The 27208-nt window shown below is 45.0% G+C and overlaps 1 protein-coding gene across 1 annotated transcript; it reads left to right on the top strand.

Annotated features, from left to right (window-relative positions):
* Positions 1–775: 775 nt before the first annotated feature.
* On the top strand, positions 776–26084 carry TNFSF8 (TNF superfamily member 8). Its single transcript, XM_033122103.1, has 4 exons — positions 776–1259; positions 11543–11585; positions 23841–23912; positions 25396–26084. Exons 1-4 carry the CDS (start codon positions 1065–1067, stop codon positions 25788–25790), a joined length of 705 nt encoding a protein of 234 aa, XP_032977994.1. The 5' UTR covers positions 776–1064; the 3' UTR covers positions 25791–26084.
* Positions 26085–27208: the final 1124 nt, after the last annotated feature.

Genomic DNA, 27208 nt, shown 5'->3' with positions numbered 1-27208 from the left:
TCTGGTAAAAAAAGAAATATTATCTGCCTTAGAGGGGGAGGTGAGGGAGGAGTGAGGCAATGTGTGAACCTCCTAGCACTGTGCCCGAGTTAGCAGAGGTTCCACTGTCACAGTAACACACACACACACACACACCACACACAATACACAATACATACGTATACCTACAACATGCACCACACATCACAAATGCATACCGCACATTCTACACAGCAACCACCCACACGCAGCACGTGCACACACCACACAGAGCACACACAACACCCCACATTCTGCACCAGACCACTTCCCCACCCCCAACCCTCCCTGCCAATTCCTTCCCCTTTTTGTGAGTTTTATGACAGGCCTGGGTTTATCTGCAAGTTGAACAGATCCCGATACACTCTGCAGAAAATTTTGTTCAAAGGATCAGTGTTTCCAGCCTCTCTGTGCCTGTTCCCAGATCTCATACAGCGATGAGCTCATCCCCGTTTGGATACGTCGCCATATTTGTGGGCTCTTCCTTCCCAGAATCTGGTAGCATTTCCAGTTTTCAGCAGGAGCTGACATTGTCACACTGAATGACTTTGAGTCATTCTACTGCAATCCAAGGTCCAGCAAAGAGACATTTTCTGATAAGGTCTTCTGAGCCGCAGGCCTCCCTGAAGAGAATGAGCAACTTCTGAAGCAGGAAGGCGTTTTGTGGCTAAGTCTAAACGAAACAGAAGTCACTCTGTGCACACACACACACACACACACTCACACACACACACTCACACACACACCAGATTAGGGAAACCGTCATTTTCCTACTCGCCCTCTGACATCAGCCACCTTCTCTGTAGCTACAGTTTCTCTGCACTCAAATTAATCCCTGGCAACGAAAAATGAGCCTCTCCCCCACCCCTGCAGCCGCCTTTCTCCTCACGCCCCCAGAGAAGAGTTTCTTCGCGAGGCAGCCGGTGAAGGTTTTTTTCCAAGTCACATGATCCAGGATGCAGGGGAGAATCCTTCTTGGAACCGAGATGGGCCCAGAACCGAATTAGATGAGAGATAAGGTGTGATGTGGGGAAGACTATATAAGAATGGACCCAGGGCTTCAGCAAGCATTCAACCGAGTGGCCCCTGCTCAAGACACAGCCATGCATGTGCCAGCGGGCTCTGTCACCAACCACCTGGGAACCACTAGCCGCAGTTACTTCTATTTCACCATGGCCACGCTGGCTCTGTGTCTCGTCTTTGCCGTGGCAACCATTATGGTGTTGGTAGTTCAGAAGACGGTAAGTCAACTTCTCTTTGCCGCCTTTCCTTTCTGATTTATGTTCAGTTTTCCCCAGAGAGACAGCCTTGGGGATAAACTAATAAATTAGTTGACGGGGGAAAAAGTACATATATCATATAGAGAAAGGGAGAAAAGAAACGGGAACTCAACTCTCTGAAATATTTTGGATTTTTGAGAGGCAAATTTGTTGAGCTATCCATCATCTCAAAACTTTCCAGACTCACATGAGCCAAAAGAGGGCAGAAGAGCTATTAGCTTTGAGAAATTAAGGTTTAAATCTTGCTGAGCCAGAGACTTGAAGCAAAGAAGGAAGCAGTAGGGAAACTTTGTAACATATTTGCACAACTTGTTATCACATCTTCAACATTTTCAGACCAGATTTCAAGGTCCTATATTCTCAATGGAAATGTTCCTGAGATTTCTTAGGCCTCATCCATTACCAAGAGCTTTTTTAACAAGGAGCTAAGTTTCAGAGGCCAAGGGTCTGTAAGGGAAGGAGGCAAGAGAGAAGACCAGGGCTGCTTAGAGCTTTGGACATTTTGGTGTTAAAGCCCACAAGACAAATTGAAAGCTTCCTTCTGAGTCACTGCTTTGAAGAGTATAGGGCGTCACAAGAAACAGAGCCTAGAGGCAGAAGAACACAGAAATGTTTTTAACACCTGTCCCCTCTGAGGCTGCTCGCAATACAAAAACTGCAAGCAATTACGGGTACACGCTGTAGCGTCAAACTGTCTCAGGAGATGTACTTTGTTTGAAGCAAATGGTAAGATTAGTTGGTACAAACAGAAGAGATGAAGGAAGACGCTGCTTCCGATTTTAGGAAATTGGTGTTTACAGAGAATCTACCAGTATTATTACAGAAAATACTGTACTGAGAGTATATATTGCTCACAGATGATTTTTTCTAATGAAGTAAAGCTTTTGTTAATTTTGATAATTTAAGAACTGTACTCCCTCTCCACTCTACCAATGTGAGAACGGTTGTTTATTCCTTCGTAGCTCGTTTTTCATGGTATTACAATCCTACAGAATCTGTCCTTCAGTTGTTTGAGGCCAGGGGTGTCCAAACTTTTTTCAACGTTTTTCACCAAGGGCCATCTGCGGTAAAATACACAAACAGCCGGGCCACTCACTCGAGGTGAAGTACGTATTGCCTCACCTGGTTTCTTTAAGTAAACTAAATATATTTTTGGAATTTGCTGCGGGCCAATTAACAATGGATTGCGGGCCGCAGTTGGCCCGCGGGCCGCAGTTTGGACACCTTGTTTTAGGCTGAATGTTCTATAACTTAGGGATGACTGAAAAAAGCAAAAGCGAAAAAGAAAACGGGCTTTAAAAGCCTTTGGTATCTTTTCTCAGTGTCTGCAAGCTTTGAAATTTAAATGAAGCTTTGGGGCTCAAATCTCCATAGAAGTGAAAGAAAACAGAACCGCGAACATTTGATTTAGGTAGAATTTATGAAACTTATCACTTAATGTCCTTATCTACATCTACTAAGAATAATACTCTTGAAAACATTTTAGGGCCTTTTTCTTTAGAGGCCCTATAATTTCAGTAATTCTAATCTGATATAAACCAGAGGCATATCATTTTATAGCAACAGCCAAAAAAAAGAAATTGAAGTTGCATTAAGAAGGTTTTTAGTTAAAGATTGCCTCTAGCACTGGGGGTGGGGGGAGAGAAAGAGAGAGAAAGGAAGAAAAACAGAGAAAGGAAGAAAGGGAAATAAGATGATGGGGGCAACGGGGTGATGGTGACATGAAGCTAGAGAGAGCTCCAGGATGGCTCTTATCCAAATCCCAATTTTAGTTGAATTGATTCTTTTCATGAGGGAAATGGGCTGGATCTTTCTGCCTCATTTTCACAGATGTGGGAAATGAGGATCAGAAAGGACACAGGGCTTGAATGAAGTCACCCTGTAAAAGGGGTCAAGTCAAGACTGCATGACGGTTTAATGAGAAGAGCATTCCCCTTTCCAAGACAGACAGGCGCAGGAGCACTGAGACACTTTGTTCGCAGCCTTCTCTCAGGAGCTTCGTCTTCTTGCACATCCGTTTCCTTGACTTGGCCCTCATGTTTGGATATGAAAAGTTTCACTTCACAGTCTGATTGTATAGTTTGGTGTGCTGTGATTGCTTAGCCTGAGAATTATCAGTTACTTAAGCATTGTGATATTAAGTATTCAATGTTTTACACGTGTCATTTCTGATACATTGGCCAGATATTAACTGTCGTAAGAGATAAGAGAGTTATCCCCTTGAGCTCAAGCCATCAGGGAAGGCTTCCTGAAGGAAGAGGGAATGCAAGCTGACTTTAAGATAGGTTGAACTGAGACAAATGAACAGATACTAACAGGACCTCTGGCAAAAAAAAACCCAAGGAATTTAAACCCACATCCCAATTATTAAAAATGGAGTGGATTGATGGCCACATCGCTCTCTATGTGTGACATTGGACAGGGGCGGGGTGGAGAACCACGAGAATGGTGGTACTGGCCTAAGAAGTCACAGTTGTCGGTAGGAAGACACATGTACAGGCAAAACTAAAACAAAGTAAGTCACAACATATAAGAAGTGATGGAAGCTGGGCACCCAGTGCTACCATGAGACCCTGAGTTACGCAGACAGAACAGTTTTCCAGGCAGGCTTGAGAAAAACTTCACAGGAGATTGGAGGTTCATGTTGACTTGAGAAATACAGAGGGTGCCAAAAAAATGTATACACATTTTAAGAAAGGAAAAACACTGTATTAAAATTGTGATACTCAGAATATACCAGTAAAGAAAGATGAATACAAGTCATGTGAATACTTTTTTTTGGCACCCCCAGTATGTATGATTTTAAACAGGTGGAAAAGGAGATCAGAGGAGAGGGTACGCCTGGCCAACAGAACAGCATGAGCAAAGGGCTGGAGAAGAGAAGATGTAAGGCATGTAGGAACATCAACAAAGATTGCTTTGAGACTTGGCCTGAAGATCAAATAACTCCAATGTCACTCCTTGGGTGAGAGACAAAGAAGGAGCTTAGATCTCAGTCTCAGATGTTTATTGAGCACCTACTGTGTGCAGGATGTTGTTCTAAGCAATGGGGATATAGCCTAGAACAAAGCCCACAAAAGTCCTGCTTTCATGTCGCTTGGGGAATAGTAGTCTGGTAACGTTTCTCAGCCACTGAGATGGATGTATTTCATTTTGTTTACATTTAAACCAGCACATTTATTATGAAACATGATGTTGACATGGTTTAAGAAAAGTAAACAGGAAACAAGGGAAAAGAAAGAAAAGTAAAAATCTCTTACCTGTTCCCCACCTAACCACCAATCTCTCTTTTCTGTGATAACCACCATGAACAGATTCTGCCTTGTCCTTCCAAAATATCTGTGTATCTACAAATATATAATACACACATGTCATTATAGTAAACTCATAATTTTGCGCCTTACTTTACTGACTTGACAGTACACGTTGGAGCTCTTTCCATGTCAACACATAGAAATCCAGCTCATTCTTACGAGGAGTTGCATAGTATTCTATTGTATGACTGCTTCATAATTTATTTTATCTGTGCCTAGTGAAGGACACTTGTGTTTTTGTCTAGAATTTTGCTTGCTGTGCACATCTGTGGCTATATCTGTGGGATAAATTCCTAGTGGTGGGAATAGAATATATATTTTTCTATTTTTCACTTCAATAAATATTGTCACTCAGCTTCCAAAGAGATTGTCCTCTTGAGAAAGTAAAAGTGCTACCAAAAAAGAGACACTTCTTCACCTCAATATGGAAAAAAAAAAATTGATTTATTGAGAGTAGACACATATATGTCAGAATGAAATTTCACACAATTTATACAGCAAAACAAAAGGGAAAATGATTAAGGTTTCCATCTCCTCCAGAGACAACGGGTTAGATAAGGAGGTAGGCTGTGAGGTTGACCCCAGAAGTGTTTACATTTTAAGGGGCTCTGAGGTCTTCAGTCTTAGGGACATCTCTGTTATAAACCTGGAGACTGGGCTAATCCAGCCCCTGGAGAGATCTTTTCAAAAAGGTTAGAACAAAGCAATAAGGCTCAGGATCATTAGGTTTTCAAGGAGACTCTTTCTGGAAAAAAGAGAAAGCAACTGTCTCCTTTCTCTTTATAAGCAAAGAAACTTTCTTCTTCAAAACAATGTATCCTTACAAGTACCACTCTACCTCTTCACCAAGAGTGGAGCTGAATACCTGCTTGAGGGTCATGATTGGTGGTGCTGGTGGTGGTATGGTTTTTTGGTTTGCTTTGAAGTTCAGATAATACATAGGGGTAAGATGTGATGCCCCGTAATGCTTCCCTCTATCCAAGTTACGCTCTTCAATGCATTTGATTTATCAATCAAAAAATCCTCTGAAAATCTCGGTCAGGATTTGTGCTGGGCTTTGTAATGGAAGGACTAAGTGACCAGGGCAGGACTGCTGTTTTCTGGGAATTCTCTAGGTTGCGGAGATGAGGACCTAATATTCAAGAGCCTGAGTTCAGGGCAGAATGACCCAGAATGTCACAGACCAGAAGAAAGGAAGACAGTTTCTGCTTGGAATAAGAAGAGCTAGGATAGAAGCTGAGCCTCCTTCTAGAATTAGAAGGATCATGTCTTATGCCCAAAGTTTTATTTTGAAACGTTTTCAAGCCTATAGTACAGTAGAACGGTGAATACTCATATAACCTTTCTCCTAAATTTGCAGTGTTAATATTTTGCTGTATTTGTGCTCTCTCTCTACATATGAAAGTAAGTTGTATACAGTGTGACCTTTCACTTACATGTATTTCAGCCCCCATCTCCTTCTTACTGAAATGACATCATCATAGCCAAAAGGGTTAATGTTAATTTAGTAATATCATCTCTTAATGATATGCAGTCCATATTTTAACTTCCCCACTTGTCTAAAAATATCTTCTACATCTATTGTGCCTTGTTTGGTTTGGGAATTCAGAATCCCCTCTCAGGTCACACACTGCACTTGGTTATGTCTGTTTTCACCCAGAACATTGCTATTTAAGGGTGGTCCTGGGAGCTTGTTAAAAATGCAGAATCTCAAGCCCCACTCTAAACCCACTGAATCAAAATCTGCCTTTTAATAAGGTCTCTGGGTGATCTGTATGCACGTAAAAGCTTGAGAAGCAATGATCTTAACAATTTTCTCCGCCCTTTGGTGTCTGTTTTTCATGACATTGATTTTTTGAAGGGTCCGGGCTAGTTCTGTTGTTGACTAGTTCATGTTTTGGATTTGTCTTAAGATTCAGTCATGATTATATGTAGACAAAATATTTTTGGCAAGAATAGTACTTAGATAATGTTATATATTTCTTATTGCAGCACAGCTACAGCCACAGGCCAGGTTGTCCCATTACGATGATAATGTTTGATCACTTGATTAAAGGTGGTGACCACTGGCTATCTCTTTTCTAAAACACTTTTTTTTTCCGTGCTCTTATGAAATGGGGTCATACGCTGAAGACATAGAAATATCCTTCCTTCAGGGGTTTTGCCTCTCCTTGATGACCCTCGTCTGAATCAGCTAATAGAGAGGGTAGAAGAAGAATGATTGCCTAATTCTGCCCAGTCTTTCCACACTTGTCTCCATTGGATGTATGGTGGCGGGTAGAGTTGGGGCAGGACATTCCAGGAGAGGCAAGCCCAGGTGTGAGGAGAGGAATGGCAGAGTCAGAACAGTGGTCACTCCCGATGGCACAGGGGAACAGCAGGAAATAGAGCTAGGTGGCAAAAAGCATTGGCAGAGGAAGGTGAGAGGATAGGACGCCACTTCCATCAGCGGACGAGGAAGATTTCCAAACCCATGTCTGAGCCCAGTCCCACACTCGTCTTCCAACTGCCATTCCCCGTTCCTTGGTAAAGAAAGGCCTGAGTAATGTCTTGCTATTCAAAGTGTGGTCAGTGGCCTTGCAGCACTGGCACCGTCTCATTAGAAATGCAAAACCTAAAGGCCCGTCCCAGACCCACTGATTCAGACTCAGCATTTTAAGAAGATCCCACAGTGGGAGAAGCACGGCTTTAAGCCACTTTACTCCAATTCTCACATTCACTAGCCATACCAAGACAAAGACTGCCAACAAAAACCATCTTCCTCCTAGGAATTTTCTATGACCTCCTTCCACTTTGCTCAGAGTCTCAGGAGAATTTTCTGCCCCCGCTTCATCCTGACCCACCCTAGAGAGGCGACGTGGCATGCCTTCCACCCAAGTCAACACACCTGAGTTTGAATCCTTTCCCTGCTGTTTACCATCGGTGAGATTCCACAATCATTAAGTCACTTCTCTGAGCCTTAGTCAATCACTAACTCTCGGGGAAATGCATTTAGCACGGGGGGATTGAGCACACTCGTTAAGCGCTTAATCATGTTAACTAGAAAATAAGAGACGCGTTCCTAGCAACGATCTCTGTGGCCCACTGTATAAGACAATATGAGGCCAGCAAGGAAGGGGATGTGAAATCCCCCTGGCATAGCCCAAACATTAGTTGCTTTTGGCCATTTTTAATGAGAGAGGGCATCTTCTGTCCATAGCAAATTTGGGAGCTGATTATCCCTGCATAGCATTGCTCTGTGAAAGGAAATAGCCTTTTAGGATATTGAGGCAAATTAAACATATCATTAGGATCAAGAGAGTAGCCAAAATATGGTACCATTTTCAAGGACTCGCTAACATTTTATGTTAATGTCTTATGTCCACAATGGAGGAAAGAATTGCTAGCTCTGCAATAACAATGATTAAAGGAAATGAAAAAACAGAGTCCTAGAGAGGGAAGATGATTGTGATCAGGTCATTTCACTTGGGGACAAGCAGTGACAGTTCCTCCCTCCACACACAGAAACCCAGAGTCTGAACCAAAAGAACAAACACATGAAGGAAGTGTAGCTGGTTGGTAACCATGGTGATGAAGTTTCCTGAGCTACCCAATGGAGCTGAGAAGGACAACCTGGGAGGGTCCATTTACTTGTGTCTGTGTCCAGCCAATGTACTTTTCACTTCAAAGCCAAGTCACTGAGCCAGTTGGCTCACATTTCCCCAGCCAGGACCCAGATCCGCAGGCAAGGTTTGGGAGAGAATTCTAGGATTGGGAGGTACCTGCCAAAGAGAAGTTGATGGACAGCACTTAGCATAGTGCCTAGAGTATAAACAGTCCTCAGCAACCCTTAAAAGTCATTATCTCTTTGTACCCCGGTTTCCCATTTCCAAATGTAAGGACTGCTCATGGGAGGGGAGAGAAGAGAAGAATGAGCTTTCCTATCCTTGGCTTCTGAATGAAGATAGCCGTTCCTTCTGGGGACGTGGAAAGAGCACCAGAGAACTTCACCCCAGCATCTGCCACTGACTCATGGGTGTCTTGTTTTCCTCTTCTGTAAAATTAGCCTGATGGACTGAAAGATTCAGGAACTGAAAGGTTCCTCTCTGGCTCTAATTTTCCAATCTTGTCTACCATGGTCAGCCAGGGAAGCTGGGAGACCTTGTCCCAGCAGCTCTTCAGAACAGGAATAGTCACACTTCTGTCCTGGATGCCCTGGGCCCTGGGTGATGGTTTAAACACCAGGACTCTTTCCTATACTAAGATGCTTTGGTTTTGAAGTTAGGAAACCAGAAAGCTGTCAAATCACAGACAGGCTTCTTTAGACTCCCAAATAAATTAGTTCTTCCTCGAAGATGTTCTCTCTTACACCCTTGCTACTTGCCCCAGTGTGTGCTGGGGGCCAGGGGCATCAGCATTACCTGGGAGCTTGTTAGAAATGCAGACTCCTGGGCTCCACCCAAACTTGCCCAGTCAGAATTTGCATTTTAACCAGTGCAGGGGGAGTACAGCAGTCCACCCTGTCCCCACCTTATCTGCAGTATCGCTTTCCTTGGTTTCAGTGACCTGCAGTCAACCGTGGTCCAAAAATGTGTAATGGATAATTCCAGAAATAAACAATTCATAAGTTTTAAATTGCATACCACTCTGGGCTGTGCAATGAAATCTTGCACCAACCTGCTCCATCCTGCTCTGTCCTGCCAGGGTGTGAATCATCCCTCTGTCCAGCATCTCCATGCTGTATACGCTCCTGGCCATCAGTCATTCAGTAGCTACTGTCACAATAACATAGCACAGTGCTTGTATCCAAGTATCCCTTATTTTACTTAGTAATGGCCCCAAAGCTGGCAGTAGTGATGCTGACAATTCGTACGTATACAGGAAAAACCACAGTATACATAGGGTTCAGTATTATCCATGGTTTCGGGCATCCACTGGGGATCTTGGAATGTATCCCCTCAGATAAGAGGGGACTAACTGTACGATCTCGAAACATTCTCTTTTCCTTCACTGCTCTTGCCACAAACATGCAACTCTACTTGTATATTTATTAGTATATTTTAAATAACTCCTTCAATGACTTAGCCAGAGGATGTCTTCCAATAACTAGCAATGCCTGGCACGCACCAGGTGCTTACGCAATATACGGTGAATACATGATTCTCTGGTATTTCCCCAACTGCTGGTGGCCCCTGGGATGGATGGCTCCAGGGGTTTTGCTGTTTTAGCATTCTCTCACTCTACCTGGATACTTTCCTGGGCAGCTGACGAATTCAATGATCTTAGCACCACATTTAAACATAGATGTTTTCCTTGTGCATTGAACAACACGCAAATCGACGGTCGTGCTTGGCAGTAAATGAGCTGTCGAATACATTTTGAAGTGCTGTTTGCTGCCTCACAGAGGCAACACAGAGGGGAATTTTGTGATGTCAGGTTTCCTATGAATTGCATGCATAATTGAGAGACCGCAAATGTGCAGCATTTTAGGTAGGTAAAGAGCGTTTGACTAAAGCAATAATATCATGGAATATTAGAGCAAAGAGGGCAGGACCTACCAAGACAGCTTCACTATCTTTCCCCTGAAAAGCGGAAGCCCAAAAGTTTATACTGACTTCTGCCATTTCCAGATCAGTGTGATGCCAGGGCCGTACCTTTAGGAGACTTCCCGGACTCATCACCACCCACTTGGGCTGGAGAAGAGATCCATTTACCAGAAAAAAAGAGCCATTAGTGGAAGGCAAAGGACAGACCCCCTTGGGAAATGGCAGAATAAAGGGGGAACTCCAGAAGGTCCTCAGCGTTTGTACCAAACACTAAGAAAATAAGATACGGGCAGAGGTTGACAAGGTAGTGTCAGACATATAAATGCTCACACCTCTCTAGGTCTTTATTAATATCCCAATCCAATGCACTGCAGGAGATTCCCAACCTGGACAGATCACAAGATGAATAAGACACTTGATTCCTTCTTGACAGGACACCCGAGGGGTGTCTCCATGGCTGAGGTGCAGAGAAGAGGGACGGAGACTGGGTGTGAGGAAGTTAGTCTCTGAAGAATTTAGTAGTGTGAGGAAATGTGCCAATCTGCTTCTGCTGCCCACTGGCTCAGTGCACCCCAACAAGACCTCCCTTTATTCCCTTCCAATTCCCCAGCCTGCGAGGCCCCCCTTCAGAAGCCAACCTGTTACTATGAACCTCTTACTTGCGTAAACATTTCTGTATATATTTATGCTTATTATAGAATAAATAACATAAAGTACAAAGTGAATATATAATGGACATTTGTGTTTACTTATGTTATATGTTTCTAAATATTTGGATATTATATTCCAATTTAAATTTGTAACAAATCCAGAGGGCAGGGACTCAGTTTAATTATTTATGGTATCCTCACGATGCTTGGCACATAAACATTCAATTAATTCAGAATTTCCAACCACAGGAGAGATAGAGATGTACCTTCCCAGGTACGTTTACAACCTACTTTTACTGTATGATGAATCAAAGATGGAAAAAACCCACATATATTTGTATACCACATTTGATTGTTCTTATGTTGACCGAAGGGGGTAAAAATGACACATGTGGAGGTGAGAAAAAAAAAAAAAGGCACTGGACTAGGAGTTGAGTTGCTGGTTCTGGTCCCTGAGCTGCCATAAACGTTTCCTTTTACCTCTCTCAGCCCCGGTTCTTCACCTGTGAAATGTAGACAGTAATCTTTCAAGTCATTTCTGACGGGCAGGCTGTCAGGCAAATGCATGTGCAAGCTCCTTACACCTAAGCCCGTGAATTGGTTTTTAAAACTTTAACAGTCAGATGGAATGTAAATCCCAAATTGCTGCACAGTACTCTGAGGAAAAGCAAAATGAAAACGGAAAAGGGAGTGGTGTCAATAGAATGTCATCCTCACACTGGTTTTTTTTTCTTCCTTTCTTTCTTCTCTTCTAGGACTCCATTTCCACCTCAACGGGCCAATTCTCCCTTAAAGGAGGTAAGACCTTGGAATTAGGAGTAAATGTGTAGTGAATCAGCGAGGTCACATCACAGCTGATTGATAACCAGAAACAGCATGACAGTGCTCAACAGGAAAGTGGGGAGAGGTGGAGGTGGGGGCTGCTCAGGGCAGGGCTGAGGCATCTCAACTCATATGAGCGTCTTTGATCTGTACTCGTATCCCCACGAGTCTCCCACCAGCCCTTGACTCTCCCACTGATCAAACTTCTACCTCTGCCATAGGCTGTCACATGCATAGGGACATTAAGCAGCATTAAGAGCTTGAAATCTGGAGTCAGGGGAACGTGGGTATGAATCTTGGCTCCACGGATCCTCTGGGAGCCTTAGTTCCTTGCCTACAAAATGAGAATAATAATACCTACCTCAGGCCTTCTCGTCACCCCCATATTTCCTATCATTGAAGTCACTAATGAATACGTTGTCACTACTAGCTCCAGAAGGCTGATACTCAGAGTTAGGTTAACTTTGAAGATGAAAAACGTTGAGATCATCTGATTGATGTTTTCGCTGCACAGAGGAGGAGTAAAACCCAGTAAAGTGCTGTGTCCAAGGTCATATGGAGCCCAACCTTGAACCCTGATGTCCTTATCTCTACTCCAATGTTCTTTCCACCCAAGAACATTAACCCATCTCGCTCCTATGAACTTCAGAACCTAGAGAGCAAGCACAGCTAGATAACCAGACAACTTAGAGGGGAAAAGAGTCGAAGAGAAAGGGTGGGTCATCACAGGCACCCAGATGTAGACACCAGGGCATCCTTGGGACCAGAGGACATAGGTGTCTGGACACAGTCCCTCACGCCAACAGCATCACACTTGGCGTTTCCTCACGGATACCCTGCTATCTGTCACCCAGACACTTAGAAAGTAGAGGCCAAAGGCCCCAAACAGACAAGCATTCTGGATCTTTCAGGGCAGACTAATAATTACAGCTTTGTCGACCATAACTTAAAATTTGGCTGGAATTATTTAGCGTGCGACCTCAGTTCCCAGAATACCACTGTAGACCGTCACATTGATGTAAAATGGAGCATACTATAAGTACCGAACTCATAAAAATAGAGCATACTATAATGCAGAGGCAAGCAAATGTTTTCTGTGAAGGACCAGATAGTAAATATGTTGGGCTTTGCAGGCCACGAGGTCTCTGTTGCAACTCGTCAGCTCTACCATTGTAGTGCAAAAGCAGCCGTGGACTCCGTGCGCTTGAGCAGGGACGGCTAAGGGTCCATAAACTTTATTTACAGAGTGAGGTGGGGGGCTGGCTTTGACCCACAGACCAGAGTTTGCCAACCTCTATCATGGGGACAACACAGACTTTGGTAGCAGAACACGGAGCCTTGAAAAAGCCAAGGGCCTTGAGCAAATATCATCCCCTTTCCCCGTTCCCAGCATTCCACAACCACATTCACCCGGAGTTTCCAAGTAAGACCAAAACTTTTCATTTGTTGAGAGCGGGAGGCGATCTTGACCAGGAATGTGATCTCAATGACAAGGACAGTTTTGACTGGGCAATGCCACCTCAGCCCCTCTGGATCTCAGCTCTGCACCTGGACAGCATTCCCTCGCAGGTTGCCAGGCACAGGGGCACTAACTAGTGGTTCTGTCCCTACAATAGTTTTCACCAGTCAAGAGTGGAATCAGAAAAAGAAGGACAAGGTAGCCCCTTTTTCCCATAGCCAACCATTTTTAATGTAGGGGGACTCCTTTCCTCTGAGAGTATGTCCTTTTCCAAAATGTTAAAATGTCCACTCTCTAACAGTCACTGGATTTTCATTTTGGGGTAAATTTCTTCGGTCCGTGAAACCCAAAACTGTGCGTGCCATGGACTAGATCACTTGTCAGATCTCATCTTATCTTGGTCATCACTGTCAAGCACAGACTAACAGCACAGAAACTACTCCAAAACCAACCTCAGTTTACAATTCAATGTTTCGGCAACCAGATTAAAAAATGCTAATAATCATCCCCACCAGGGCTAGGAAACTTTGGTGAAAGACCTTTCTGTACCTCCCTTGGGTTGCTCTTAGCCTCAATTTTGGGAGCAATGAGGATTAGTGCACCAATTTTGCAGAGGAGGAGCTGAGGCCCGTGCAATCAAGGAGACTTACTTGCCTGAGGTCCTCCAAGGAGGTGAAGGCAGAGCAGGGACCAGAATCCAGAGCGCCTCTCTATCCATCTGCATGATGTGCTTTGGCCATAAATGTCAGTGACCTGTTGTGTGTGGTCTGGGCTTTTTCCTGCTTTTAATGCAAAGCGACACTACTTCTCTTAAAGTGGCAAACTGCCAACATAGTAGGAGAGTGAGATGGAAAGAATTTACGGTGGTGTAAGAACCGGGCTGCAGACCTGACGTTCACCCCCACAGGCTGTTTCTCTAGGCAATTCTTTCCTCCTCTTTGGGTCTCATCTGTAACATAATGGTAATGTACTAAATGAACTGGAAAGTTCTTCTTCGATGCTTTATGATACTCTGATTCTCTTGTTTAATATGTAAATATAGAAAAAACAAAAAGTCTAACAATAACCTTGAGGAAATCTGCAGCTGTAGCTTCCTCTGCCAACAAGCCCCTCTTAAACAGGAACACACAGCAAATTTTCCCTTTGAAAAGCCATTGTAAAATATTCTGGACAGGGGGGAACCATCTCCCAGAAACTCCTAGGAGGAAGCTCCAGAGGCAACCTGTGGTTTGTCACTGGAGTGGACAAGGGCAGATGCCAGACACTTTCCAGGGAGCCCTCTGCCTCCGGCTGATGGAAATTGCCCACCATCCGCCGGAGGCCTGGAAAGCAGGGCCAGGTGGGAACACTACAGTAACTTAGCCCAGGTTGACAATTAGCTGCAGAGAAACCAAAGGAATCCAAGCCCTTCGGGGAGTGGATGGATTTCGGAGTCCCAACACAAGCTTCCTGTGGCTGGCCGGGAGAATGGTCACCAGCACTCTGCCACCCCCCTCCCACTCCATTGTGCTTGGGATGCAGTGGACCATTCTGGAGGTTTGGCAGAAACTGGCGGCCAGGAAGAGCACTGGGAGAAGAACTTTTCAGCACACCCTTCTTCTCTCATCTAGAAAATGGAGTTAAAAAGGCCTCCTGCCTAGAGCGCTTTGAGTCTAGGAGCCAGCGAGCACAACCCTTGCCTGCCTCCTGGCTGAGCCTAAGTCCTTTGGACAGAGGGTCCACTCCATTCTTTCATCTCCAAGTGAAATGGCCCCCTCCCATCTCCCATATGGTGAGGAGCTCAGGAGGGCTGCGGGGAGAGCAAGGCTCGTGCTGCTTCTCATTTCTTGTTCCAATTTTCTGTTTGCACCACATTTTGAATCTCACATGTGCTCTTGTTACGTGGCTTATCTGTCCAAACCACAGAATACACACATTTTGGCCTTGATTTCCCCTGAGTTCCCCCAGCACCCCGCCTTTGTGTATAACGAAGTTCACAGCAGGATTTCGGGTGTGGGGTGAAGCTGATGGGTCAGTGCCCTCCATTGCAGAGAACAGTGCCCACTGAGTACTACGCCCCTCTGTCTTTATCAGGCCGTTGCCACTCCGGCCACAGAATGTCTTGATGGATAGCACTCCTCCTTGGGGTTCAGCCCCCCACCATGCAGACTGACCTACTGTCCTTCCTCCCAATTTTTATGTCCTTGTCCTCCACACACAGCCCCTCCCCTCACAAACCCTGCAGACATTCAACTTCTACAGACTTTATTTTGCAGAAAGATTGTGGTCACCTTGGTCTTCTCCCAGGCCTTCCCAACTTCCCAACAACCAAATGACAGTTCCTCCCTGTACTAGAGGAATTCTGTAGACAACTCTTAAATCAGTTTTTCTTTTATTTCCTCACTACCTATGAATGAGGATCTGGCAGAGTGAAAATAATAAACACGGGTGGGGCATGCACTGTGTGCCAAGCACTGGATTGAGTGCTTTGTGGTTCACTCATGGAGTCCTCACTAGCCCCAGGGGTAATTATTATCTCCATCTTATGGGTATGGAAACGGGAGCACAGAGAGGTTTACTGACTTGCCTAAGATTGCACAGCTAACAAGGAGTGAGGCAAGACCTCAAAATTCAGGCTGGCTCGCCTGGGAGCCTCTCTGCTTAACCAGGACTGCACGATCAGATGCTTAGTAAAACACAACTGTGCTTCCTTCCACTGCCCTCACCAGTTCTCCAAGGCTAGAAATCCTGCCAACTATCTTTGGGGCTTCCTCAGCACCTGCTCTCCGTGCCGTTTTCTTGTCACTGAAGCGTGCTCTCTGTGACTGAGCTCTGGGGCAGAGAGGACCATTAGAGTGACCAGACCACACGTGGGTTTGCATGAGAAGTGGGTGGTGGGGAGCTTTAATGCCCAGGACAAGGGATCTAGAGGCCGAACTTAAGCCCTAGCGTTGCGGCTAAGTAGTCATGAAACCTGAGATGATTCCTTCACTCCACACCTTGCCAGTTAAAAGAGGGTTGTCTTTCCTGGGAATGCCATGTGGGCCCTAACGTCAAAGGGATTTGGAGGCCCCAAGGAAAGTGCCCGACCATATGTGGGTCCCAACAACCCCTTCCATGTGTTCCCCACTCTTGCCTGAATTCAATCTCCCACTGACGGGGAGACACAACAGGCAGAGAACTGGGTTGAACTCTGGAATATCTACAGTCCAGTCCTGGGACTTGAAACCACTCACTTTCCCTCACAGGGACTGGGATTTCCTATTTTCTAAACTAGCAGGTGTGATGGGGGCAAGCCTGATGACCTATCCCTGGCATGGACTTTGCTCCAAGTAGAACATTCCAGGAATCAAGCAAATATCTTAAGAATCTATGGCCATTTTACTGCTCTAACAACTTCCAGTTTTTGCACGGCTTGGCACGCTACCCTCCTCCCCCCTTCCCCTGCTAAAAAGAAAATGTGGGCGTTAAAAGAGATCTAACTGTACCTAATGAACCCACCCACAAAGAAACTATAACAGCTGCCCACTGAAGGCAACAAAACTAAACCACTGAGACTGGCTACTCCTCAATCCCCAGCTTCCCCTGAGGTCACACGGCTATGATCCAGATGGTCACAATCCCACCAGGACTCCACACTGGCAGTAGAAGAGGCAGGTAGAGGGGCCACAGTCCCCTTCTCCAGAATGAAAATAGCAGAGACCTCACCACTGTCAGATAGATTGACCTGTCTCTAGATGCCTACCCTGCCAGTTGGTGTTGCTTTTTTTTTTTTTTTTACAGCCAGAGGGGCACTTCTCCTCAAAGGGTAAATTGCTTTTCAGATCATCACAGGCCTCAGAAAGCCTATTTGCTTCTCCATTTACTTTAAACACACTCACTCCAAACCCACCCTTCAACGTGCTTTTTCTTAAGGCGGAGCTAGAGGAATCAGGAATCTCTGTATACAAAATAATTAAATAAGTAGATAGATAAACTAGAAAATGGGCCGTTCAGAATAAAGTAGAACAGCATCCTGGGGAGTCCGCCCAAGTGCTACAACTAAACCCCACTGCCAAGAGGAGAGAAGAGGGAGGACAGAGGAGATGCAGGAGAGAAGAGGGAGGACGAGATGGGTGGGGAAAGGAGACAAGAGGAGAAGAGAGGAAAAGGAAAAAACATTCAGACGGCTGAGAAACACTAAAAAATATACTTCAATTTAGCTCATACAAATCACAAGTCTCTAAATCCAGAGAAAATCCTCGTCTTTCAAATACTTCGGGGAAGTAAAGGGAAAGAAAGAAATAGAGGTGGAGGGAAGGAGGAGGGAAAAGGGAGAGAGGGAGGAACAGAGGGAGGGAGGGAAAGCAGGCCTGTTTCTCACACTAGCTCCATTATTTATTTCATGCATGCCCCGGACACCATATGTGTTGGCTTAAATTTCTACAAACCTAGCAGTGCAAGCTCTGGACCAGGGAATGGGAACCAACCATTATTTATTAGACTTTGGGTGGTGGACGCACGACTCATTTTTATGCATTATCTCATTTAATGCTCCCAGCACCTCTTTGAGGGAGGTTATTATTATCCTCGTTTGGGGGAGAATTCAAAGAAACTGAGTCACTTGTGCAAAACCACACAACTTAGTGGCAGAGATAGAATTTGAACCCAAGCCAGTTTGATCCCGAGCCTAACATTCTAAGTGTGAGGTTATACTTCTGCATCTAGAATACCTAGGAAGTGTTTTCAAAAAGTTATTTAAAATGTCAGCAGATTTCACCACACTATTCCAGAGTCACCTTGCCTTTCAAATTATAGACTGTGAAGGTGCTTCTGAAATGCTCCCGATACTGTCAATTCAACCTGCCTTTACTATAAGTGAATTACAAGGAAATACCCATATAGGGTCAGATAGGTTTATCTTACACGTTGCAGCAGGTCAGGATTGAAAAGACCCCCAGACCCTAAGGAATCTTCAAGGGGTTCAAGTGAATTTCTACATAATCTCAATTTGTATTTACTGATCACTTTCTATGTGCTTAACGCTGAGCGTGCCAGTTGGGTATTCCCGAAACGCTGTTTGTAAACCCAGGGTCACCTAGTTGTCCTTTGTTTAACAAATAGTCCCTACTGGCATTTCTCCATCAGTAGTTGGCCTGGTGTCATCAAGGAAATAGTCAAATTAAAGCCAGTTTAAATGACCCTTGGATTAAGGATTCACTTTGGTTCCAAATTCTACTGATAATGGAGAGAGTCTCCCCCAGATGTCACTGTTGGGATTCTCCTGCATATTCTGCCAGACAGATGGAACTAAGAAGACAGGACATGGTAGATGCAGTGTTAGTAGAATAATTCCTCTTCTTCCTGGAAGATTAAAATATTTTCAATGGATGGCAGGATTCTGCATACTTTTCCAGAAGCGTCAGATGGCCTCAAACACTTACTGTGCATAATTGAGAATCTCTAGTACAGCAGAAAATGCCACAAGCTTTGCTTCAGTGAGCATTTCATCAACCAGACCACTCTGCTAAGTGGCATTGCTAAGCTGCAAAAGACTAGCAAAAGAGGAGTAGGGGACAAAGGGACTACCATTTGCTGGGTGTCTTCTCTAAGTCACATGCTACCCTGGTCACGTGACAGCCATAATCTTATCGCATCTTCTCAACATCCATACATTTGGGTTGCTTGTTATTCCCACTTTACAGATGCAGTAACGGAAGGTCTATCAGGGGAAGTGACAGATTTGAAGCTAAAAGGCTTGTGCGGAACCCGGTGCTTGTTTTGAGAAGCACTGTGTCTGGCTTGTCCTGGTATTGACCTGGAAGATGCCTGGTACTCAGACCACGTACCACCATCTGGCTGCAGTGTGCAGCGGGTTTTGTTTTGCCACCTTGGGCACTGGTGCAGCTTAATGAAAGTCTGATTTCCCGACGTATGACTTGGCAGTGTTCAGCACATGGGCCTGAAGTCACCTGCTGGCATTGTCCCATAACAGAGAGCCCAGAAGTCTCATTAGTGCTTGTTTTCCTAGCATCTCCAGCTGTATTGTCAGTTTTCAGCCTAGTGTGTATGGTAGCTGCAAACCCATTTCTTCCTACACTTAACCCTGTCTGCTCTGTGGGAAAACCAAACAGTCAGGGGACAGAGCCCTGGACTAGGAACCAAGAGCTCTGTGCTCTGAACCCAGTTCTGCCACTAACCTACTATGGGGTCTTGGGCCAAACCTTCAGTTCCTCTGGGTTCAATCTCCCCACTCAGAAAACTAGGGCCTGGGTTAACTCGTCATCTACTGGCCCTTTCATGTCTAACATTTTGAGATCTCAAGGTGGGGTCCAGTCTTTAGGTTGACATTATTCTAGATCATGATCCTTTCAAAGACCTTAAGCAACATCTCTCTTCTGTGCCACTGGCAAGGAAGGTTTCGTTGGCACATATTTCTCTCAAGCCTTCCAAAAAAAAACGCCCCCAAAAGTTTCACGATCCTTCTAGCGGAGTCCCAAGCTTGGGAAACCAGCTTATAAATCTTTCCCATCTGACGGCGTAGGTCCCCAGAAGAATTCACAGAGTATTTGAGTTGTCCAAAAGACAGAACGCCTCACCGAAGGAGTAAGGAGTCCTGGGCTTTGGTCTTGCCTCTTTCACTAAAGTCCTGGGATAACCTAGGACAAGTCTACTATGGGGGTCCCATTGGGGAGCACATGTGCTATGTGGTTACCAAGCCTAGACCAGGTAACTTCTCAGGGAACTTCCATTTCTATGAACCATGCAAATCCTACGAAACCAGGCTCTTCATAACTTTGATTGTCCCCAGAGTAAAAATGTTCTGCTCTACCATGGCAGGTGTCGGGAAATCTGAATATGTGAAGATACTTTCCTAGCTGGGGTATAGGAACATGCCTGCAAAGACAGACAGTTGGAGCTGGGACTGACTTTACCCCCACTGCGTCTAGTACAGCTGAGTCTACACAGCCTGGAATAAGCTAAAAGGGCCCTTCTAGGTCATCCACTCCACACCGCTCTTCACCTAGCTAGGGACACAAGAGCCCAGAGAGGGGAAATTCCTAGATTCTAACTCCCAGGCCACCAACTTAGGCATGACTTGCAGACAGTTCTCGCTTCCCTCACCCGACAGTTCAGTTCTTCAAACGAAACCCCTCCAGACTTCACATTCAGATAGGGAATGAATGAAACAGGGTGTGTTTTCCTCCCTATGCTCCCAGCATTCAAAATTCCAGAGACATCACAAGATTCCAGCTGCATGTAGCACCATCTACCATGTTTCCCCGAAAATAAGACCTAGCCGGACAATCAGCTCTACGCATCTTTTAGAGCAAAAATTAATATAAGACCTGGTCTTATTTTACTATAAGATCGGGTCTTTAATATAATATAATACAATATAATATAATATAATATAATATAATACCAGGTCTTATATTAATTTTTGCTCCAAAAGATACATTAGAGCTGATTGTCTGGCTAGGTCTTATTTTTGGGAGAACACGGTATTTATAAGTCACTCCCTTCCTGTCCTCATAACTAAAAAAGAGAGTCATACTATGGAGTCATAGGGTGACAGGAGATTCAAGCCACATGAAATGCTTATCTAGCTCTGGACAAGAGCCTCATGACCCTCAAAACTGTCCAACACATCTGTGAAGAGCACTAACGGGTCAAATATTTGACCTGCCAGCACCGTGACTTCAGTGTGATTCGTGCAGATCTTGCCATTGTGTGAGCTGAGAAGTGGGGATGTTAGCAGCGTTAGCCATTAGCTGAGTGTGTCATCTCTTTAAACGTGTACTTGAAGCCTTAGCGTTTGGACCCTGCAGAACAGGCTCCATTATCTTCCTGCTGACAGCCTGGTCAGATGGTAAAGGCTTCCTCTGGGCTCCTCTCTAGGTTCACCACCCCAATTTATCTACAGGTTCTCTGGTGTCCTAAGTCCCAGGCCCCTTCCCTTAGCCAGCTCTAGCAACGACATTCTTAAAGGGGGTTGCCCGTGTTTTTCCTTCCACTTGAAACCATGTAAAAGTTTCTTGAAGAAAAATTAAAACACACCACGCCATTTGACTTCAGGAAATGCAAAAGCTTCAAAATAAGTTTTGTTTTTTCCATCTTTGGGTTTCTCAGAATTACAACTGAGGTCAACCCACCAAACATGCAAAGACCAAAGGGGAAAGAAACAAAAAAAACAAAACAAAAAAAAAAAAGGAACCTGCATGTGTGAAAGGCAAGCCCAGGCTTGTACTTTTACAGTCATCTGTTTATAGCTCAGCTGACAGATGCCACCTCAAGTGGCATGGTGTGAGGGGGCCCTCTGGCCAATGAGCAGGGCCTGTCCTTCGTGTGATTGCTGGCCTCAGTCTAGGGCACGCGTCTTCTGTTCCCTTAACCTAACCTAACCTGCAGAACCAATGAGAAAATTAGGCCAGGTGTTATCCCAACCCGGAGGGGAAAGCCAAGCCAAGCATCCCCATTTACTTCATTCATGTCATGAGAACTTACCTGACACCCACAGAGGGAAGGAAGAGAGACGGATTAGCTGATGCAATCCAACAAACATTTGCAGAGTAGCTTCTGGGCTGGGCAGTAGGGATATATAACAGTAGTGTCTTTCCTGCGGTTTCATGGTCTAATGGAGATAAATAGGCAAAGAGAGGGAAGGGTTAGAGAAGGTTTCCTGAAGGAGATGGCTGTCAGGAAAGGCAGTGCTTTAAACAAGTCATTATTTGCTCAGTGAAGGGGGGATTCCCAGTGGAATGGCAAATCAACATCCTGTGTTTGGGGACACTAGGAGCCCCCAAACTCCAACAGGGTGGTGAGCAATCCACTCAGGCATTAGAGTCAGACAGCCTGGGTTTGAATCTCCACTCCACCATTGGACTAGCTGCGCGAATGTGAACAAGTCATTTAACCCTTCAAGGCCTGGGCGTCCTTATGTACAAGATAATAACATTATAGGTACCTTTCTCGTGGGGTGGTTGTGAGAATTAAGTGAAATAATGTGTTTAACATGCTTAGCAGAGTACCTAGGAAATAGCCATCACTCAATACATATTAGCTATTATTATTACTAACACTCCTATTACTACTCCCTAGTATTGGGACAGAGTGCAAGGCAAAGAGAAGATGAGGGACGGGAACACAAAGAAACACGAATGCCATGTGAAGGGGCTTGGCCCTCACCCTGCAGGCACAGTAGAGTCAGAAAGGGGTTTTGAGCAGAGTAGAGATGCAGACACATGTGCCTCTCTGTGATTCCTTCTGACCTGATGTTCCACAGCCAGCAAAGAGGAGGCTGGGCCAGGGGGACTCTCAACAGTAGTCGCAGTGCACTGGGGAGCAAGCAGCCCTCTGTGTTGTGTTCTACACGCCCCAAGAGTGTGGGCTGTGGGCTGAAACAGGCAGGGCAACAATGCCCGTAGAACGATGAGTGCGAGACAGGATCGGAAGAGTGGCAGCTGGCCTACCAGCCTGCATCAGCCGAGACCTTTGGCCCGGAACCTCTATAAGGGATAAGGGCAAGTAAAGATGAAAACTGCCCCCCTTGCTTCTGCCTCTAGCAATGCCCTTGTTCAGACAGCAGAGGGAACTCTTCCGCTAACTTTCAACCATGCCAAGTCCCCTTGGCGCTGTGATGAAGGCCGGAGGGATCTTCTCAGTCCTGAGCAGAGAGCTGTGAAAAGCCTGAGAGCCCAACAGGTACCGCTCAGGGAGATACAGTGAGCAAACACTCCAGGGCGTGATCGCTTCACCTGAATCCGCCCACGCTGCCTAGCTTTTGATGGGTGAATTAAATGGTCATGTGTGATGACAATCGAAACATCATAGATCTTTTGGTCGATGATCAGGTCATAGATCTTCCAGTTTTACAGCTAGGGAAACCAAGTCCCAACAACAAGGAATTTGCCCAGAATAAGTTGAATTCATGAGGCACTGCAAGAAATGTGTAACTTGGTTCTTTGCATTCAAAATAGTTGCTATAGTAAGAAGAAGCTTAAGCCACCACGACCAGTGAATATATTGAAAACATGTTTATTTCTCACGTGCCATAATGACATAAACAGTGTCTTTTCCCCCTGCCAAGGAAGCTCCAGATAGCACGCTCCCTGCTTACACCTCTTTGATCCTATAGTCTCTTAAAATTGAGCACAATATCTCCACTGTCTAGCAAAACGGCCTCAAGCAGGAAACCTGGAATCAGACAGACTCAGGGGTGAATCTCAGCATTTCCACCAACTTGCTTGACCCTGTGTCATTGGCCTTGTCTAGGCATCAAGATTAATCTTGCAGAGTTATTCTGAGAATGAGATTAGCTGAAATATGTAGAAGTACACAGACCAGTATCTGGTGCACTCTCAAAGGACAGATAGCAATACTTACTATCAATAATCTTATTCTGGCTACCACCCCCTGGCTGAGTGACGTTGGGACAACGTACTGTCTGGTCCCGAGGCTTTTTTCTGTCTGTCAAAGGGGCTTAATAATACCTCGCTCATAGAGTTGCTTTAAAGATGAAGTGAGATGAAATACGCAAAGTGGCAAGAATGGCACTTAGTAAATATAGGAATCCAGTTCATATTTGTTTCTTTTCCCCAACTTCCGTAGTTTTTTTGTAAAAGCCCAAGGGGAAGGAATTATTTTTTTAAATCCCAAGGTACTTGATGGCAAAATGAAAAATAAACAGGTTTTTCTTTTGTCCCCAAATGAAAACAGAACGGCAATTGTCTCCTTCAAAGGGTCATGGAAAAAGATTGTGTGTCTCCAGTTCCCAGAGAAAGCTAGTTACTAAGTGATCTCCTTATTTTTAGGAAATTGCTCAGAAGACATCTCATGTATCCTGAAAAGGGCTCCATTCAAGAAGTCATGGGCCTACCTCCAAGGTCAGTAACCAAATCCAGGAACGTCAACCGTCAACCATCGGAGGGCCACTTCCTATGGCCTTCCTGAAACTTCTAAACCAGAGGTCACAAGTAGAGGCCCACACCAAATGGGATCTGCAGATGTGTTCTATTTAGCCTGCATGATATTTTTTATAATTCAAATTGAAATGCCTTTCCGGGATGGGAGGTAGAATATTACTGTTATAGCTAATGCTCCTCTTGTCTCAGCCCCATTCACTCCTTTATGTTACCTGCTTGGCCTCTGAAGGCACCTGGTTCCCACCTCCACTACCCCATCTATTCGGCTACCTACAAGTTGCCGGCCAAGTGCATAGTACTTTCTTCATGCAAGGGAAGCAGGCTCTTAATCTCTGCCTCTTTCTAGTTGTTCACAAGAGAACCACAAAATTGCCTTGTCCCCAGATTGACATCTTAATGACCATGTTGGCTCAGGGCCGATTTGCATACTGCAGCTGCTTCAGGTAAGAGGCCCCTTATAAAAGAAACGACGAGAGCCACTTACACTAGGAAAGACGAGAGATGGAGGCGACGGCCAAGATTCTCTGAATTGCCATTCCGCTCAATTTAGAAATTCAGTTTTGCAGTTAGATTAGTGCTCACTCTTCAACTGAATTGCAACGAGGTTTAAAGCGAAGGCATAGAGGCAATGAAAACTAACACCCCAGCTTCCCCGTTCTGACAGGCACCCTGACCAATGAATCAGCAGTGATTTTCACTCGTTAGGACTCGGAGAGCCTTGGCTTCCGACTTGAACATGTTGGCTTAGGAGATCTGCTAATTCTCTGCTTTTCTATAAATCCCAGCGGGGACGAGCCCTTTAAGGTGCATGCGAGGGGTCCACACAGTTATGCTTGCCTGCGCTGTCCCGGAGAGGAAGACATTCAAAAACTCAGACAACGAAGGGTTACAGGATGCATCTTAATGTGAAAGTGAACAGACTGAGATTCTCCTGGACATCTTGACGCCTCAATTAGTTATCAATTGAACAAAAATGCATGTCTTCTTTCTGATACTTTGTGCAACGCCTACCAAATAGTAGTCCCTCCCCCAATGATCAAACGTCCATTGATTGGTTGAATCAATAAACCCGATAGTCCAGAATTTATGGGAATACAGTCCAGGAACTCGTAGTCTGAAAAGGCAAAGGTAATAATTGTAACAATCACAGAAGAATATACTAATTAAGTGGGAAACAATTCTATAGGAAGCAGGGTCCCACACCAGGTGTGTTCTGACCCTCCAGCTTTGAGCAGTAGCGAAAAGGAAGAGGGGCGGTTTGGTACCTGTGCCTGACTATCAAGCAGATCTAGAAGGAGTAACACAGGAGCTATTCTGGATGGTTAGAACAGCAGACAATATTACAGGAGACCTGACTGGGGAACCTTGGATAATGACTTCAAACCTTCCAGGCGGCACCTGCAATCTGACCAATAATTCCATTTTTGTGTCTTTCTCTGTCCAGCGTCAAAGCATATAAACAAACCCGAGCTGACTTGGAACAAAGATGGCATTGTCCATGGAGTCACGCATCAGGACGGCAATGTGGTGATCCAGTTCCCAGGTTGGTACTTCATTGTTTGCCAACTGCAGTTCCTCGTGAAATGCACAAAAGGCTCTGTCGACCTAAAGTTGGAGCTTCTCATCAACACAGATGTGAAAAAGCAGACACTGGTGACAGTGTGTGAGTCTGGAGTGCAAACCAAAAGCATATACCAGAATCTCTCTCAGTTTCTGCTGGAGCACCTGCAGGTCAACACCACCATATCAGTCAGGGTGGACAAATTCCAGTATGTGGATACAAACACCTTTCCTCTTGAGAATGTGTTGTCCGTCTTCTTATACAGTAGTTCAGACTGAACTATTTCTCCTGGCCTTCAGGAAGAAAGCAACTCTCCACCATACAGTACTTCACCCATCCAACACTTGGGCAGAATGAAAACTTTACACCAAGACTGAAACCACAGAGCACATTAAATAGCATGCTTCTCCTTCTGTCTCTTGAGAAGATGCAGCTCCAGGCTTAAAAAGAGAGTTCTGAGTGAAGCATCTTCCAGAGAGAAGGCAGGGAAACAATGTGGTGTGGTGGACAGAGCCCCACATGGGGACCAGAGGCATGGATTTACACCCCAGCCCAACCACTGACTCACTGTATGACCTCCTCCCTCCCTGGAACTCAGGAGCCATATCCGAAACCTGAAGGGGCTGGATTTGAATTCTCTCCAAAGTCTCTTTCATCTCAGAAAACCAGGCTCTGGCATCACAGACCTGGCAGTGTTCTGGAAACCCCCAACCCAAGGAAAGGCCCCCCACACCAGTATAAAACCAATGGCACTAGCAGCATCTGGCTGCATGTCACCTCAGCAGAGTCAGAATTTGAAGACAAGGTTCAGGGCACCTTGCCAAATGGTGTGAGCTGTGGGACCTAAAACGTGTAAAAGTAAGGACCGCCAAACTGACCATCCCAAATTTAAGAGGTCTTCTGGGTATTTGGAAAAGCATCTGACCAGGCTTGACTCCACTCCAGTTAAGATTGACAATAAATCAACAACAGACAGTTTCATTCAGCAAACACTCCAATCAAAGAGTGGTGACTGAGTGATGCGGTCCTTTGGTCAGGGCATAGCTGCTACCCTCTCCCGCGCGATCTCTTTCTGTTCCCTGATTCAAACACCTCTCGGGAAACCATTTCTGTAGAGAGTTTTTAAGGACCCACACAGTTGTTGATAGACAATGGTGACTCTGAAAATGGTGAAAAGATCTTCTGAACAATGGGGCCCTCCTCTCTTGATATGGGTAGCCAGGAGACTTCCCTAGCTGCATCAACCTTTACATCTGTCCAGCATCTTGGAAGGAGCATCTCATCTGTTTGAAAGGACCACTGGACTTGAAGTGTTAGCCCCTGAGGTTGTGCCTCAGAAAGAAAAAGGACCCGCACCTGCTATGCAAAAGAATGGAGCCAAATCTGAATTTTTCTCAAGAAGGAGGAGAGAAAAGAAAGGAGGAAGAATTCAGGAAAGATTGTCAGAGAAAGACCAGAGAAGATTTAGAAGAAGAGAAAACAGCAGTGGTGGAATGGATGAGAGACTTGCGAGAACAAAAATGACTGAGGGAAAATGTTTTTATCATTTGCTGAGCAGTGTCCTATGTCGACTTCTCCTCAGTCAATGAAATATTCAGTAAAGTCTACATTTCTCTTTAACTCTTTCTGTGAGTAGATTCTTTGGGAGCAGGGGGCACTGAAAGAGGTGTTGAATTCAGCAAGCCAAGCGGTACAT

Source organism: Rhinolophus ferrumequinum, chromosome 12, assembly GCF_004115265.2.
Source record: "Rhinolophus ferrumequinum isolate MPI-CBG mRhiFer1 chromosome 12, mRhiFer1_v1.p, whole genome shotgun sequence".
Taxonomy (NCBI): domain Eukaryota; kingdom Metazoa; phylum Chordata; class Mammalia; order Chiroptera; family Rhinolophidae; genus Rhinolophus; species Rhinolophus ferrumequinum.
This window is presented reverse-complemented; position numbering and strand designations above follow the sequence as displayed.

Excerpts from the sequence above, each read along its gene's own strand:
- TNFSF8 (XM_033122103.1), top strand. The coding sequence starts at position 1,065 with ATGGACCCAGGGCTTCAGCAAGCATTCAACCGAGTGGCCCCTGCTCAA. Across the intron at positions 11,586-23,840 it reads CCAATTCTCCCTTAAAGGAG|GAAATTGCTCAGAAGACATC; the intron begins GTAAGACCTTGG and ends CCTTATTTTTAG. Across the intron at positions 23,913-25,395 it reads GTCATGGGCCTACCTCCAAG|CGTCAAAGCATATAAACAAA; the intron begins GTCAGTAACCAA and ends TTCTCTGTCCAG.